Here is a 17,898-nt window from a genome sequence, read left to right as displayed (position 1 = left end):
GGGACTGAACACTCAGGTTTTTTGTTGTTGTTGTTGTTTTTTTAGTGAGGCAATTGGGGTTAAGTGACTTGCCCAGGGTCACACAGCCAGTAAGTGTTAAGTTTCTGAGGCCGGATTTGAACTCAGGTACTCCTGACTCCAGGGCCGGTGCTCTATCCACTGCTCCATCTAGCTGCCCCATGAACACTCAGTTTTGAACAAAGACTTATCTCTTCCCAGACCACGCTAGTCTAGGGCAATCTAGACAAAGGGGGGATTTCCACTTCCATTCAGACCTGTCTGACTAAAACACAATGGGCTGAATTCCACCAATTCATCTAAACTATGATTTCTTTACCTTTTGATCAGATCTAAACATGATTGATGAGAATGTTAAAATGAGGAAACAGGAAGGGAAAAATCCCTGGATCTCCAATAGTAAATGGTTATTAATATAAAAAATACTCATTTCTCTCAGAGGAGTATCAGAGTTTTCTGAGGCTCACAGACTATGAGTGACTTCTTTTTTTTTTGGTGAGGCAATTGGGGTTAAGTGACTTGCCCAGGGTCACACAGCTAGTAAGTGTTAAGTGTCTGAGGCCGGATTTGAAGTCCTGACTCCAAGACTGGTGCTTTATTCACTGAGCCACCTAGCTGCCCCTATGAGTGACTTCTTAGACTGTGTTGACCATGGCTGGGAATTGTCAGAGCCAGGAATTAAACCTAAGACTTTCTGACTCAGGCCCAACACCTAGCACTGTCCAAAGTTGCTTCAAATAGCTGACATTCAGGAAGAAAGCACTTTGTACATGCGTTGCCTCCTTTCATCTTTTTATTTTTTGGTTTTTGGTGGGGCAATGAGGGTTAAGTGACTTGCCTAGGGTCACACACAGCTAGTAAGTGGCAAGTGTCTGAGGCTGGATTTGAACTGCCTTTCATCTTTACAACAGCAAGTACTTTCAGGGGTTATTATCTCCATTTCATAAGAGAAATGGAGCCTGGAAGAGCCTCAGTAACAGTCTGGGAGGATATGTACTCAACTCAGACTCTTCAGTCCAGCACAACAGATATTCTATCTAGCACACTGCCTTCTGTATCGAATAATGAGGCTCAGTGCTGGGATATAGGAAAAACAGATCTCTTCTGGGGTTTGGAAGATTGGGGTTGAAACCACAGTTCCTACACTTACTGGCTGTGTGACTTCAGTGAAGTCATTCATCTTTTGCAACTGTTTCCTCATCTCAAGTCTAACATGTGCAAAATGGAACTTGTAATCTTCCCTAAATACACCTTTTCTCCAAACTTTGTTCTTTCTACTAAGTACACCATCATCTGATTCATCCAGTTTTTTCAACTTCAATCATCCTTGATTCTTCCCCTGCCTCAACACCGAAATCTGATCAGCTGCCAAATCTCATTGATTAATGCCACATCATCTTTCCCATTCTCAAAAGTAATGGGAGAGTCAGTGGATAGAGCACTGGCCCTGGAGTCAGGAGTACCTGAGTTCAAATCTGGCCTCAGACACTTAACACTCACTAGCTGTGTGACCCTGGGCAAGTCACTTAACCCCAATTGCCTCACTAAAAAAAAAAAAAAAAAAAAAAAGTAATGGGAGAGGCTAAGAATGAAATTAAGACATAAAGGAAAAGATTCTAATGAAGAAAAATTGGAATAACATCTGAAAACTGCCTCATTTGAGGACAGTTCAGGAAAGCTGACTTGTCCAGAGTAAGTCAGTGGAAGAGCCAGGAAGAAAAGTCAGTCAGATCTCCCGACTGCGAGTCCAAGGCACTTGGTACAACACCACATTGGACGACCCCCTAAGGTCATCTAGTTGGTCAATGGCTGGGATGAGCAACTAAATCTCCTACGTTGGCTTGAAAATTGTTTGTTAGATACAAAACGTCACACTGTGTACGTATACACAGAATGCGTCAGTCATTCAACAACCCCTGAAGAAATCCATCATCTGAAGGAGGCAGGGAGAAAATGACTAAATATTTCTCATCAGGCATCAAAAACTCTGCCTCGCTGGGGCAGGCAGAGCTCAGTCCCACCCTTGGCACACCTATCTCCTAAGAACTACAGAAAATGCAGGATTTTATATAGTTTTTCCTTTTATTATTGAAAAACTATAGGGTGAGGACATCTTCAAATACTAAAAATCAAAGCCAACCTATAGCGACTCTGTTAAACCTGAATCAATCCCAAGTGACCCAAACTATCCGAAGAGTTCATGAAGAACAATGCACAAAAGCAATCACTACTGAGGTATCCACTTAAACGGAAATTTAACACTCTCCCTTCAATTTACTCTTCCTCCAGGTATGGCCTACACACTAATGGAAGCTAAAGTAGTCTGGACCCATCCCTCCCTGCCATCCCTTCTGCTACCCAGAGAGGAAACCTGAAGCAAACAGCTTTGTATCTCACAGTACACAAGAGTCTCACACGCAGTAGATAATCCAGATATGTCTACTAACAGGGAAGCTTGACAGCTTCCCTCTGGAATGCTTCAGCAGAGTGTCCTTACTCTCAAATGTTACTGAGTCTATCAAATACCCATATGCAAATATACAAACACAATCCAAAATTAAATGCGATTACTTTAAACACACAAAATCCCAGAACCTTAGGGCTGAAAGAGACCTTAAAGATCATCTAGTCATTCAATCCCTTTGTTTTCGATATGGGGAAACTGAGGCCCAGAGGTTCCAAGGTCAGATTCTGGCAGTCCCCCCCTTACACCAATGGCCTCTCCATTAACAGAAATAACCATTGCCCCTGCATTCTTTGTAAAGGGCTTCTTCCACTGCATACCAGCTGTACACCAGCCATGCAAGCTGTACAGGGGACAGTTACTCAGAAATTAACTGACTTACCCATGATCATACAACTACTAAGTGGACGAGGCCTTCTAATTCCAAATCCAGTATTCCTTCCATTATATCTTTCCATACGTGAAATGGGACAAAGGTCCCCTTAGCTGAGAGTGTATATAAAGTTAAAAGAACACAAGTAATTCTAGGAAATGCTTGTTTTCTCAAGCTGTGAACTAACTCTTATCCTCTGCAGTTCCCTAAATAAGAGGACCTGGGACCACATACTTACTTGCTCTGGCTCAACATGACAGAACATGGATATCTTCTCCTTCACTGAGGTGTCAAGAGGATTGGAGCATCTGCATACCACCTAACCCAAAAGATGAGAGCACAGTTTAGCAGAGGAAATTAAAAACACACAAACATTGTCACTCATTAAGGACAGTGTATAACTGCCCCCACCAGATGCTGGAGAAACTTGAAGATGCTCCCCTGTCTCTTTTCAACTACATTTTGAAACTCCCAAACTGGAGGAAGGCCAAGAAACAAGAACCTAAATGAAGACTACTTAATGAACTATAGGAGTGAAATGCCTGTTCCTTCTTAAGTGATATTAATAGAGAAAGAAAATCAGAAATAAGGGAGTATAGAAGACAACACAACACTAGCCACAAGAGGCTTTCCAAAGCATGTTCTGTGGACTATGAGTGGTTCCCACAAGGGGAAGGGGAGTTCTGTGTGAGAAAATCAGAATATAGTGCCCTCTACAATAGTATGAAATGACTTTTTGGGGAGAGGAATAGGAAGATAAGGTTTAATATCTGCTATCCTACTCCAAAATTTTCCTAATCCACTTTTATCCTAGGGATATGCCTTTTTTTTTTTTTTGGGTGAGGCAATTGGGGTTAAGTACTTGCCCAGGGTCACACAGCTAGTAATTGTTAAGTGTCTGAGGCCAGATTTGAACTCAGGTCCTCCTGAACCCAGGACCGGCGGTGCTCTATCTAGAGATATTCTTTATCCTCAATTCCATACAAAATTAATTTGGAAAATGTTGCCATAAAGTATAATGTCATTGAAAGAAATTTCTATTATCAACAAATAGACTTCAAGGATCTATAATCTCATTAGCATGTGCTTATACAGTTCTATACCAATCCATAACAATACAGTTTACATCCCCTTTATGCCTTAGTAATGTAGCCAAAACAATCTGCTGACATTTTGGTGATTAGGATCTGTTCACTTAGCTCAGCTGGTCCAGAGGCAATGAACCCTAATGAGGGAGTGAGGTGATGCCCACTGCCAGACCCACACTCGAATCTTTTTAGCCTAATGAGATACCCTACTAGGAGCAGTTAGCATAGTGGAGGGTGTGCCAGCCTGGAGTCAAAGATTCAGCTTCCTGAGTCAGACACTTCCTAGCTGTGTGACCCTGGGCAAGTCACTTAACCTGGTTTGCTTCAGTGGAAGAAGGAAATGGCAAAGCACTCCAATATCTTTGCCAAGAGAACATTTAGACACAACTGAAACAACTGAACAAGAATATATGCCACAACAAGAGCTGGACTGGAGCTTCAAGAGTTATGGGACTTGACACTTACTAGCTGTGTGACCCTGGGCAAGTCACTTAACCCTCAATGCCCTGCCGCCACCCCCCCCCCTCCCCAAGTTATGGGGCCATGCCTACCAAGTATATGTCAGATAACTGTAGAGGGCACTCTATTATCAAGAGACATTAAAATTATCCCATTCCCCTCGCAAAAAAAAGGTTTTGTTCATTTCTCAGAATAATTTTTGCCACACATTTAAGACTACAATTTAATCCTAGTGCAAAGGATTTAGACAAATTACCAAATCTGGTGAAAGTCCAAGACCTCTGAGTTCCCGAACACTATTCTGGGTGGGTTTAGTTTTCTGTTCGCCTGTAGAGCTTGGCTATTTTACAAGAGAGAAAAAAAGGAGTTTTCTTCATCTACAGAATTAAAAAGCGGACATTTTCCTTAAATGTTAAAGGCAGGGAAGACAATTTGATTATGTGCACAGTTCCCATTTGCTCTAACCCCCCAAGGATCAGTTCTTTCTCCTTCCCAAATGGAAGGGAAGACAAACTCAAACTACCCCTTTGGTGCATGCACAGACACTCCCCTGCACCTTCTCAGGTCCCTCCTGAAGTTTCCAGCACCTCACCTGTGGGACCAGGCTGACATGAATGTTGCAGAAGTTTTCTCGTTTGACTTTGAATTGAAACTGACGGAAGGCTTCGATGAAGTGCATGCTTTCTATATCTCCTACCGTCCCTCCGAGCTGGAAGCACAAAGTCATTTTGGAAGCACATCATTAAATCATCCTTTATTTTCCCATTCCTTTCCTCTCTCTTTGAGCAGCACTTTATTAAAACTCCATTATCTCAATCAAATAATGGATTTTCTGGGGTCGGCTAGGTGGCTCGGTGGATAGAGTACCAGCCCTGGATTCAGGAGGACCTGAGTTCAAATCCAGCCTCAGACACTTGACACTTACTAGCTGTGAGACCCTGGGCAAGTCACTTAACTCTCATCGCCCTGCCCCCCCAATATGGATTTTCTGATAAAAGTATACAATGTCACTTGTCAGGAATACCACATTTCCTAGTGCTATGTCACTTATTTTGGACAAGATTATTCTTCCCCAAGGCTATTCTGGCTCTTTCCACACCTATGTCAAGGAAAAATAGAATTAGGCAAGAAAAGCGATCCTCTCTCTGTGAGCCAGTCAGTCACAAAGAATTCTGCCTAATTCTTATCTTCCAGGCTCACAATAAACTGTAACTTCAAACCAAGAGAGCTGGAGCATTTGCCTTCTTCTACCTTTGAAATTACACCGAGATGATAATAGTTGGAATAATTATTATTTTTTACAATAATAATGCCTCAACATTTCTATGGTCAAATTTGTTTTAAAAAATGTTACCATAAATTATATCTTTATTCAAGAAAATATCTACCGATTTCTCACACCATGTGACTTCATTGGTGTGCACACTTGTTCCAGCAGTTTGCCTGTTCCTTAGGACCCCATGGAGATTTCATGATTTCATTAGTGTGGATACCCAGGGGCAGATCTCAACCCCTCTCTTTGTTTTTGTGAGTGACTGTGGCCAGAACAATCACCTTATGGATAAGCAGGTGACTGGAACTCAGACAGATACATACCATGCCCTGCCTGACCTGGACTCAAAGCCTCAGCATCATTTCTACAGTGAGATGTTGGACTTAGGCAGACCATCAATAACAGAGCTCCCACTTCGATAGTTCTTTAAAATTTACAAAGGAAGATCAGAAAAATGTACAAACCTCAATCACACACACTTGAGGTTTTATGCCATCTTCATCTACAGGAATTAATGCCTGTCTCATTACCCACTCTTGTATTGCATCTGTGATGTGCGGGACAACTAGAAAAAACAAAAACAAAAAACATACAACTTAGACTTTTCCAATAGAACTGATACTAATTTAAATAGATTTATTTTTGAACCAAGTCACTGAACTTAATCTGCTCTAATAAGGGTAGAACACCAAATATTAAAGAATCAAATCCAAGCTAATTATCTGCAGATAAATAAGCAGAATACACTGCAACGTCAAATCCTGAGGCCTGTTCATCCCTCTTCAAGGCCACTCCACAGCCATATGCTGTGCTGGTACCCTGGTCTGCCTTCAACTTGGTCAGCAGCAAGCAACATTCCAAAGCTCACATAGGGAGTGCTACTATGAACCATACAGAAGGGAGATGGCATCCTTATTCAGAAATAAGAAGACATCTTTCCTGATCAACTTTGAGGAAATGGGGGGAGAGAAGCTACTCTGCTTAGAGTGGAGAGGCTGAGGTTAAAGATGCTGCAGAATGTATCAAATCCAGAATTTCCAAGGAACAGAATTCCTACCAAAAGCCAGTTCTTTAATCCAATTTCCACTTGGCCCAGCCTAGACTAGATACCACTGTGGTCCAAGTTTACAAGGCTAAGCAGAAAATCCACCTGCAGTATAATTACATGGCTAAAATCATTCATTCCTTAAGGCCCACACTGTTTAGTTCGTTTTCTATAGGACCTAGGAGTGCCGTAGCACCTATAGTAGGATCATGAGCTTGGAGTTGGAAGGGACCTAGTACACCTTCATTTTCAGTAAGAACCAAACTAAGGCCCAGAGGTTAAGTGACCATGTACGAAAGGAAGTGTTGATCAAAGATCCAGAGTAGCTCCAAGAGTATGTCAGAATAAGCTCATTCCCTTTGGGCAGGCTCCTTAAAGGTTATTAGGAAGGCTGCTAGACCTGTTCAGTGCTCTATAAGTGGTTTACCTCCGTTTTAACAAAGCATCTGACAACACCTCTGATGCTACAATGGAGGAAAAGAGAGAGAGGGAGACTGTGATTGTACAGTTAGGTGGAGTCAACACTGCTTCGATGAACAATTTCAAAGACTTTAATGACAACATATGTAATCATGAAAAAGTGGAAACAAACTAAAAGCCCATCAACATAAGAATGGTTAAATAAATTGTGGTAAACTGATGTAATGGAACACTGAAATGTAATTGAGACTGACCAATACAAAAGAATACAAAGAAATCGGAAAAGCTTTTGTGAAATAATGCCCAAGTGCAGGGCAGCTAAGTGGCACAGTGGATAGAGCACTGGCCCTGGATTCAGGAGGACCTGAGTTCAAATCCAGCCTCAGACACTTAACACTTACTAGCTGTGTGACCCTGGGCAAGTCACTTAACCCCAATTGCCTCACACACACAAAAAAGAAATAATGCTCAAGTGAAAAAGCAGCAGCAGAATGAAGTACATATTACTAGGACTACATAAAGGAAAAGCCAGTGAAAATGGACAAAGAATCCTTGAGGAAGTCTTAGAGGACATGGACTGAAAAATCAAGATGACACTTTGGATTTAGGTTAAACAATCAGTACAGAATTACTAGGCAAATTTAGTTTTACTGATGTTTAATACTTGGCTTTGAATAATTTAAAGAGGAAAAAAAACTGCTTGACATCCTGACCCAAAGAGGAGTCAGTGGGCAGCAGTAATAGTTTGACAACATGGAAGGAAATCTCTGGTGGATGCCTGAGTTTGAAATGTATGTGTTAAGCATGTTTATCAAAGACTCAGGTAAGGGCATAAACGGCATGCTTTCACATCTGCAGTGATAAAAAGTTGGGCAGCATATTGTATAACAGAATCAAAATTCAAAAAGGTGTTGACAAGCTAGAATACTGAACAAAGTCCAATAAGATGAAGTTTACAACATTTAAGAAATCAGCTTCACAACCATAAGCCAGAAAGGGTGATTAGACAGCAGTTAATCCAAAAAAGGATTTAGGAGTTTTAGTGAAGTGAAAATTCAATGAGCCAACATTGGTGATATGGAAGCCAAGAAAAACAGTGACACCAGGTGTCAAACTCCCAGTCACAAAACTCCCCACTGAAGCCCAAATGTAATTGGGAAAAGTTTTAACAAAATAAATAAAAATACAATACAACCTAGATAATGTCAATTTCTTTTTTTTTTCTTTTCGGGACAATGAGGGTTAAAAGTGACTTGCCCAGGGTCACACAGCTAGTAAGTGTCAAGTGTCTGAAGTGGGATTTGAACTTAGGTCCTCCTGAATCCAGGGCCAGTGCTTTTATCCGCTGCGCCATCTAGCTGCCCCCCAGATAATGTCAATTTGTGGTTTTCTGAGATTTTGTACTTGAGTTTGACACCACTGTATACAGGTACTCTCCTGGTATTGCATTCAGCTGGGAGTGTGTGTATGCAAATTTTATGAAGGACATTAATAAGCTGGAGAGCAAACTGGAGGAATGGTACATAGTCTAGGTCATAACACAAGAGGTTCAGTTGAGGGAACTGGATGTTTAGCCAGAAGATAAAACTTGATGGGGGAGGAGTGGAGAGCAGAGAACGCTGTGCTTAAGTATTTAAAAGTCTGTTGTCATGTGGAAAAGGAATTCAATTTATTCTGCTTGGCCCCAGAGAGCAAAACTAAGAACAATGAGTGGAAGTTTCAAAGAAATAAATTTTAGTTTGATGTTAGGTAAAACTTTCCAACAATTAGAGCTGCCCAAGTGGAATGTACTGTCCCAGGAAGTAGTGAATTCCTTCTTCCTGGAGGTTTCAAGCAAAGATTAAATTACTGGACATGCTCTGGAAGGGATTCTTGTTCAGATCCGGTTTGCATTACATGATCTCTTCTCTGAAATTCAGTTGGTTCTAGATTTGACGAAGGTCAAACAGAGAACTGTGCAATTCTGAATTTGGCAATACGTGGTAAGATGTACATTGTGAGGGTCTGATCCCATACCCTGTGCTCTTTCCACTCTCCTATAGTAATAAAAATGCTTTTCAGGGTGACACAGGCCTTCAAAAAAAGAGAACAGTCCTTCGTGACCTATAATGCTATGGGCCATTGTCTCAACCCAAAAGGAGATATACTACTAAGACACTCATCTCTAGGCTTACACATTATCTATGGTATTAAAGTTACTTTCCATTGTGAGATAATTCCACATTGTCTAGCCCACACACCCCATCCTTTATTACCCTTACTCAGTCATCTCCATTGTTCCAGAACAATCACTGAATTTCTGTACAAAAGGTATTTGGGTTCAGATGAGTTATGTTAGTCGGGCTCACATGATGGCTCCAGCTAAAGACAATGCCACCCACGGCAGGGCCCTTTTTCAATTCACTTTGAGGGAACTTCCACATAACTAAGAATGAGCTTTAAATGATTAACATGCAATTAAAGGCAGATGTCTCTAAGCGATTCAGTTTCATCTTTTTCCTTGAAGAAACTCTTTGATATTACCTTGAAACATCTGAACTAGAGCCACAAAAAAGAACATGAGCGCTTAAAGCACAAAGCAACCCAAGAAGCTCCCATGAGTGAGTTTTACATAAGCAATTATTTACCTCTTGAGATAACACCAGGGCTCTGCAATAGCAAAGGAGTCCTGTCTGTTTTCAGACAGAGAGGTCACCGGTGATATATGCCCCAAACCAAAGGGACATCCAGTATTACCTTGGCCCACAAACTAGAGTTGACATCCAGTATTACCTTGGACAGTTTTTCCCAAGTAGTCTCCTTTACGCTCCTTGTTAATAACATATTGGTAAATCTTTCCAGTAGTCAGGTTATTATCCTTGGTGAGACGGATATCAAGGAACCGTTCATAATTGCCCAGGTCAAGGTCTACCTCCCCACCATCATCGAGCACAAAAACTTCACCTGAGGAAAATGTAGAAAAAGTTTAGGTCAGTAATCAGCTCTTCCACAGAATAAGACTTGAAGTTGTGAAACATTACCTGACAGGAAAACAAAAAGGACACAATAGAGGGATAAAGGGCCCTCCCTCTTCCTCTTTCTTTTGTTACTTTATACATCTTTAGGTACACAATGTATCCATTTACTAGAATGAAAATCCCTTGAGGAAGAGGATTGTTTCATTTGTCTTTATAGCCTCAGTGCCAGGCACACTGTAGCTAAACTTCTGTGGAGCTACTGGTACCACATATATAATTCAACCAACAACTCAGAGTGACAGACATCAGTCATGATGGTCTGGCTCATTCACAAGAATGAGATGCAAAAATATGCTAACTCCTCCATGCCCCCTCTAAAAAGGATACCAGGTATGGGGCAGCTAGGTGGCACAGTGGAAAAAGTGTCGGTCCTGGATTCAGGAGGACCTGAGTTCAAATCTGGCCTCAGCCACTTGACACTAGTTGTGTGACCCTGGGCAAGTCACTTAACCCTCATTGCCCTGCAAAAAAAAAAAAAAAAAAGGATACCAGGTGTGTGCAACCCAAGCTTTGGAGAACAAGCAAGGGGCAAAACAGAACCTGACAGGTATCCAAGTAGTCATCTCTGTTTGGTTGGTTTTTGGTTTTTGTTTTTTTTGGTGAGGCAATTGGGGTTAAGCGACTTGCCCAGCGTCACACAGCTAGTAAGTGTTAAGTGTCTGAGGCTGGATTTGAACTCAGGTCCTCCTGACTCCAGGGCCAGTGCTCTATCCACTGCGCCACCTAGCTGCCCCAGTAGTCATCTATGTAGGTGCTCCCCTCCAAGGCAGCTGACATCTTAGGAAAGGGTTTTATCAGTTCAAAAAAAATCCATCCTTTGGTGGCCAACCCTTTGCCAACTTAGCTAGGCTGTTCCTCAGACAACAGATATTCAAGACCATTTCCAGACCTGTACTGACAAGTTTCCTTTCCCAGCTTGACATAAGCTGGGAAAGTCTTAAAGAGCCCAAAGTTATTTTTACACCACAACAGGGCATCAAAAGAAGGCTTTAGCAAAATAGCTGAAAAAGCAATTTCTATTTTTACAAACCCAGAATGAATGTTAAATAGTTCAGATAGCATTACAATAAAATTCTACATCAAAAAATTGTCAGTAACTATTATTTCAAATATTCAACAGGACAAAGTTCTAATACGATAAAAGTCATTTTAACCTTATTTTCAGGGTATAATAGGGCGACCTTTTGATAGAATACTGCCAGTGGCTCCCCTAAAGTCCTGTTTGGTTTTTGAAAACCCTTCATAACTCGGCCCCTTCCTACAGTCCCAGCATAGCTTATACTTTACCCTCCCCCACCCTCCCGTGATTCAGTGACACTGGTTTCCATGCTGTTTTTCACAAAAGACTTAATTTCATCTCCTGACTTCATGCATTTTCACTGGTTCTCCCCAATGCCTAGAATTTCTTTTCCTGTTTTTTTCCTAGTAGGTCTGGCTAAAAGCCCTCGTTCTACAAAAAAGCCTTTCCTGATCTCCCTTGATGCTAGTGTCTCCCCACTAAAATGATCTCCAATTTATCTTGTTTGTACATAGCATGTTGTCTCCTCCATAAGCCTATGAGCTTCCTGAGGGCATGGCCTCTTTTTCCATTTCTTTGTCTCCCTAAAGCTTAGTACAGAGCTTGGCACATACTAGGCGCTTAATAAATACTCACTGATGACTCTTAACAGACTGTGTACTAACACTGTTACTAGAGGCAATAATTTGAGAATATCTTTTGGAAGCGCTCAATAGAAAAAAAGATATTATAATTAACGAACTAGTCAACATAACGGGCTTACAGTATGAGAGAAAAAACCCACCTTCAGTCAGCTTTCACATGTTCTATATGTATGTTCCTTTAGGTAATCACTTACGCTTCAGCCCAAAAGTTATAGCAAGTCTAAGTCCAAATAATAATAAAGCATTTATGCAGCCTGTTATGGCTTGCAGAGTGCTTTACAACATCTCATTTGAGACTCAGCAACCTGAGACAGTAGATGCCACCACCCCCATTTTACAGAGGAAACTGAGGTGACTTGCCCAGGGTCACACAGCTAGTAAATGTTTGAGGCAGGATTTGAACTCAGGTCTTCCTGACTCCAACTAGAGCAGCCACCTAGCTGTGCTACAAAAAGATTTAGGGAGTTAAGTTGTGTCTGTTTCTCTTCACCTCACATAGCAGCATTAACTGCTTGGTTAACTATTTGGTACTGCTTTTCCCAGGACAGTGCTAACTGGACCACCCATGTAAGGAATAAGCTTACAGAGAAAAGGAAAAAACACTTCCCAGAAACACTCTGCAAGACACTGTTGTTTTTTTGTTTGTTTGTTTTTGCAGGGCAATGAGGGTTAAGTGTCAAGTGTCTGAGGCTGGATTTGAACTCAGGTCCTCCTGAATCTAAGGCCAACGTTTTATCCACTGTGTCACCTAGCTGCCCCCTCTGCAAAACACTGTGCAAATTATCTTGCTATAAGGGAATTTTACGTTAATCATTCCAATAAGTAGACCTGGTTTTTCTGCATGTTTTTATTTAAAGGATTTTTGTTGGGGGATAATTTGACCTAAGTGGTTCAGAGTAAGAGGATACAAACCTTTCAAACTTAGAGCTAGCTTGGTGATGTAAAATTTAATCCTGTTGTATCCTGAATAATGTCATAATCTATGGGCAGTCAATAACCGAGGGAGTTGGTGAACCTTCAACTTCCTACCTTCCGAAAGTTCCAAATGCCTAGCTTCTTAAAATCTTAAATGTATGGGTTCTACTTCTTAAGATCCTGGATCCAATTGTACATGTATAGCCTATATCAGATTGCTTGCTGTCTTGGGGAAGGGAAGGGAAGGAAAGGAGGGAGAAAAATTTGGAACCAGAAATCTTATAAAAACAAATGTTGAAAACTAAAATAAATTAAAAAAAAAAAGAGTAAATGCCAAACTATAGCAACAGGACAAAGCATATACGGTTGTGTGATAACAACAATAATAATGATGATGATATCATTTAAAAAAATCCTGGATCTGAAAACTTTCAGCTGCACCAAACCTAGCTTAGCTACAAAAATCCACATTCAGCAGTCCTGCCAGTAACTCTCAAATTCAGCTCCCAAAAGAAACCTTGCTGCTTCAGCTCCCACAGGGCCCAAATCTTGGAATATCTTAAGACATATAGTCTCTCTCTGATCTGCTGAGAAAGAAAATGTTCTGCTAGACAGACAGAGTACACCTAACAACTCAATGGGTTTTGTAAAAGGACTTTTCCCCTATTTTCCTACACATAAGTACCATAAAAAAAATGCTGCTTACCATGCTCATAAGGAGAGAATGTTCCGGCATCAATATTGATATATGGGTCAATTTTAATTGAAGTGACGTGTAAGCCACATGATTTCAAAATTGTCCCAACACTACTGGCAATGATCCCCTTTCCAATTCCTGAGATAACGCCACCAGTGACTAGAATGTACTTCATTTTATTCAAAAAGACCTAAGAGAAAGAGGGGGAAAAAAAAAGCCTTCTTTAGAATAAAAATAAATCATTTATTACGAGGGATGAAGGATTCTCTATGGGGTAGGTAGCCAAGAACTACCAGGAAGTGACACTTATATAAAAATGAACACAATTAAAATATTTTTAGAAAACCAAAATTTTGGAGAAAATACTATACTGACATGAAACAAAAATAATAATTACATTCCACATTTGATTAAATAGGTGCAGAAAAAAGTGCAACGAAATGAGTGTAGATTTTCCATAAAGTTTTGACAGATTTGTGAATTAACTCAACAAAGATCCCAGTTCTAAATATCTGATGAACAATTTCAGAACTGAGGACTTGGGTACACTGAGAACCAAACACTAATGTACTGGCACCCAGGCAAATTTTCCTTAAATGGAGAAAGATTCAGCCAACAGCATGGAGGTGGACCAATGTCCCACTAAACCTCCAAGAGTTATTAAGCCAAATTGCAGTTTGTCACCCAGAAAACACAACAGAACTAGATCACAACCCCAGATTTTTTTATGCCAAGGTATGGATGTTCTAACATCAATATTAATATGTAGATCAATTTTCATTAAAGTTAAATGTAAGTCCCATGATTTCCACTGACGCAGATCACATCCCCTAAGCAATTCACTGGACAGACTTGAAGGACTGCTTCAGCCAGTTAATGCTTCATCTTGTGCTAACCTAGTTGGTGAACCTCTCTCAATTTAACTAAGCTGATCCCTGGTTGATATACAAAGTACAATGATAGTCCATACAAAAACAATGTATTTCACTGGGAAAAAGAGACTTGTTTTAACATTCTAAAAAACTGCTATATTAGAAGAGAAGTGGAGCAACCAGGATGCTGAGGCAGAGAAACCCAGCCAGATGATAATGGGTAGAAGGAAACTGGCATGTGTAGCCTGACAAAAGAAAGCTTTAGGGAGGACATGAGTTCGGTCTTCAACTATAGGATACAGCAATTTAGCTTTCTAAAGGCTGTCATGTGGCAGAGGAATTTTTTCTGCTTGGCCTAAGAGAACAGAACTAGGAATAACATGTCAGTTACATAGGTAGAGATAGGCTTGAAAGGAAAAGCTTTGAACTGATTAGGACTATCAAAAAAATAGGCTGTCAAGAACTGATAAACTGATAAAAAGAGTACTTGTGCATAGATAACCTGGTTGATGTCTTGTGGAGGGGGGAGGAAAGGGAGAGAGAAGAATTTGGAACTATTCTAAATCTTATGAAAACGAATGTTGAAAACTACCCTTACATGTAACTGGAAAAAATAAAATAAATGTTTGTTGCAAAGATAAAATAAAACAAAATAAAGGGCTAGAGCAGAAAAAAAAATAGGCTGTAAAAAAAACAAACAAAAAAAGGCTGTCTCTGGAGTTATAGTAGAAAAAGCTTGATGGCCACCTGTCAGCAATGCCCTAACTGGGATTCTTGGTTACTAATAGCTAGCATTTATATGATGCTTTAAGGGATGCAAAGCACTTTAACAACATCATCTCATTTTATCCTCACAAGAACCTTGGGAGGTAGGTGCTATTATCACCCTCATCATTTTACAGAAGAGGAAACCGAGCCTGATGAGGTTAAGTGACTTGTATAGGGTCACACAGCTGATAAGTGTCAAGGTTAGATTTGTTGGCTTCTCAGGTCCCTTCTAACTGAGATTCTGTAAGATACAAACCTTAATTTAAAAGACAGTTCTTTCACATAAAAACAATTAACTTGCCTTAAACCTCCCTATAATAAAAATATCACAGATCCCAAGAAAAACAGAGGCATCAAAAAGCATGCATTTGGAAGTTCTGTCCCTAGTAAAACAAATTCACCTATGTTAGAAGTGAAGCCGTGAAATAAATGAAAAATAACCTTAGTCTTTCTTAGTTTAAGCCTCAGCTCCACTGTTTACTTGCTTACTATGCATAAATGGCCAAGTCTCTTGACACACTCAACGAGATGGGGCTAATCATACTGGTATTAACTACGTCAGTAGGATCTTGGGGAGTTAAAATGAGGTGGGTATATGAAATGTTCTATCACCCTAAGTACCTCACAAGGTTGCTAGGAAGAAAGCAATTCCTAAAGCCTTCAGAGATATAAAGAAATGAGTTTCTATTAATTAATATGGACTATTTTAATGAAAATGGACTATATGATATAATAGATAAAGGGCTGGAATCAGGAAGACATGGGCTCAAATTTAGCCTCTGACATTGGCTATATGACTCTGGGCAAGTCACTTAAAAGCAAATCCCACAGGAGTGCAGAAGATCCTTCCTTTTTCTTAATTATTCATAATAAACACTGATGTTTATTATTATAGTGGTATAAAATCTGTGAAGCCCTTTATATACACTATCACATTTGAGCCTCTCAATAATCATGTAACTTAGTACTATAATTATTACTATGCCCATATCCCTTTCATAGCTCAATCAACAAGCATTTATTAAACACCAATGTGCTAGGCCCTGTGCTCTGCAGAATAGTTATGTGACTGACCTGTGCAGGATCTTACTGCTAAGTGTCAGAGGTGGTACTTAAAACCCCAGGCCCCTCCTGATTCCAAATATAGCACTCTAGCTACTAAGAGTGTGAGGAGGCAGCTAGCAAGAGGAAGAAAGTGGGGCTGCTGGTAAAAGACAACCCAGCTAAGTGAGGGCAAATCCAACGAAGGGAGAAGAGGACTGGAGGCAGATAGCAGATGGGACACCATGGGATGAGATGAAAGAGTAGCCAGGTCAAGGAGAAAATTATTACAAGCACCTAGAAAGAGTAGCAAAGAAAGGAGGATTCAGAAGCACCAAACTATTCACAGAAAGTTAACCCAGCTTTCCCTGGACCAATTTCCTCCTGAAACAAGCAACAGTGAAAATAACAAGTACTAAACATCCTTACCCTTGGAAATCCCAACTGCTCGGAATCATCACAGAATTTATCTAATTGAATACCCTCTTGTGAACAGGAATCCCCCATATTTATCCTTGAGTCACAGTCCAGAAGAGAAAAAGCCCTGGAATTGAAGTCGAGGGGCCCTGGATGAAAGGCTTGCCAAGCATTTTATGATACACATTAGAGAGCCATCATCATTAGTAGCTGTGTGAATTTCAGCAAGTCCCTTCCATACTCGGATGAATCTCTTTCCTCGTAGCTAAGATCCCTTCGAGGTCCAAGTACCACGATCCTGGGTCTTGGTAACACCCTCACTGACACCCACAAGAACCCTGATAGAGAGGCGGGCCTGGGCTTTTTTATAATCACTGTTTTATAAAGAGGAAAACTGAGGACCGGAGAGGGGCAATGACTTGCCCAAGGTCACACGGTAAATTGGTGACAGAACCGAGACTAGCCCGCCAGTCTCCAGTCTCCCTAAACACGGACTGTTTCGGGCCGGTTCCTGGGGGGCTTCTTATGAAGTGGGGTGGGGGCTGAGTGGATGGAGAGGGTCGGTCCGGGTCGTCTCCCCTCCCACTTCTCCCACAGCTCCCGCGGCGGACCGGAAGGAAACCGGGACCCCAGGATGCCCAGACCCCGGAGCCGGCGGCCACGCGGCCGGCGCGAGGAGCCGCGAGCCCGCGGGCTCTGACGGCCCGCCCCCCGCCCGTTACGCAAGCAGCCCATTGGGCGGAAGGCTCAGCCACCTGGCCCCCGATTGGCCAGCGAGACGCCCGTCACCGAGGCCGGGGAAGGCGCTGGGGGGTTGGGGGGGTTAGGGGGAAGGAGGGAGAGGGGAGGGAGAATGCCGGGCACCGCAGTCCCGCGCTCCGAAGCCGGTAGCCCCGCTCTGCTCAGCCCAACCCAGCCCGACCCGCCCGGTCCCCGCTCCAGCTTCGGCTTCCAGCTGGGACCGGGATGAAGCGCGGCCCTGCCTACCCGACCGCGGCAGCTCTACTCCTGTCAGTGTTGCTTCCAGAGCGTGATCATCCGCGGCCGCCGCGCGCAGGTCACTGAAGAGCCGGGCGGGCCGTAGCGGGAGTCTTTGAGGGAAGGCGGGCGCGAGGCGGTGCGCGCGCACAGGTCCCGGGGCGGGGGGCCGCCGACGGGGAGGGGCGGGGCCCGGAGGGACTGGGAGGGCCTCAATGCGCAAGCGTGGGCGGGGGCTCCGGGCCGACTTGTGGCTGCGGTCGAGCTCCCGGGCAAAGAGGCGGAGCCCGAGGAGGACCCGCCTACCTCTGCCTTCTCCGCCCCTCCCAACCTGGAGCTCCAGGTACCTACGAGTATTTGGCTAGAGCTAGGGTGCTTAGAGATCATTTAG

At 42.1% G+C, this 17,898-nt stretch overlaps 1 protein-coding gene across 3 annotated transcripts in view; it reads right to left on the bottom strand.

Moving 5' to 3' along the window:
• CTPS1 (CTP synthase 1) overlaps positions 1 to 17,670 on the bottom strand; it is a 40,391-nt gene extending 22,721 nt beyond the window's left edge. Inside the window, exons 1-8 of one of the 3 annotated variants that reach the window (XM_043998574.1) lie at positions 17,517 to 17,665; positions 16,542 to 16,656; positions 13,441 to 13,621; positions 9,913 to 10,083; positions 6,140 to 6,240; positions 4,995 to 5,111; positions 4,659 to 4,742; positions 3,094 to 3,174 (exon numbers count right to left, since the gene is read on the bottom strand). In XM_043998574.1, coding sequence (XP_043854509.1) covers positions 3,094 to 3,174; positions 4,659 to 4,742; positions 4,995 to 5,111; positions 6,140 to 6,240; positions 9,913 to 10,083; positions 13,441 to 13,621; positions 16,542 to 16,619 — 813 coding nt within the window. In that variant the 5' untranslated portion in view covers positions 16,620 to 16,656; positions 17,517 to 17,665. Of the gene's footprint in view, positions 1 to 3,093; positions 3,175 to 4,658; positions 4,743 to 4,994; positions 5,112 to 6,139; positions 6,241 to 9,912; positions 10,084 to 13,440; positions 13,622 to 16,541; positions 16,657 to 17,516 lie in introns of all 3 variants that reach the window. The other 2 variants (XM_043998573.1, XM_043998575.1) reach the window with 2 other exon arrangements.
• Positions 17,671 to 17,898: the final 228 nt, after the last annotated feature.

Source organism: Dromiciops gliroides, chromosome 3 (assembly GCF_019393635.1).
Source record: "Dromiciops gliroides isolate mDroGli1 chromosome 3, mDroGli1.pri, whole genome shotgun sequence".
Lineage (NCBI taxonomy): Eukaryota > Metazoa > Chordata > Mammalia > Microbiotheria > Microbiotheriidae > Dromiciops > Dromiciops gliroides.
Note: the sequence above shows the minus strand (reverse complement) of the source record. Positions and strands in the feature narration are given on the sequence as shown.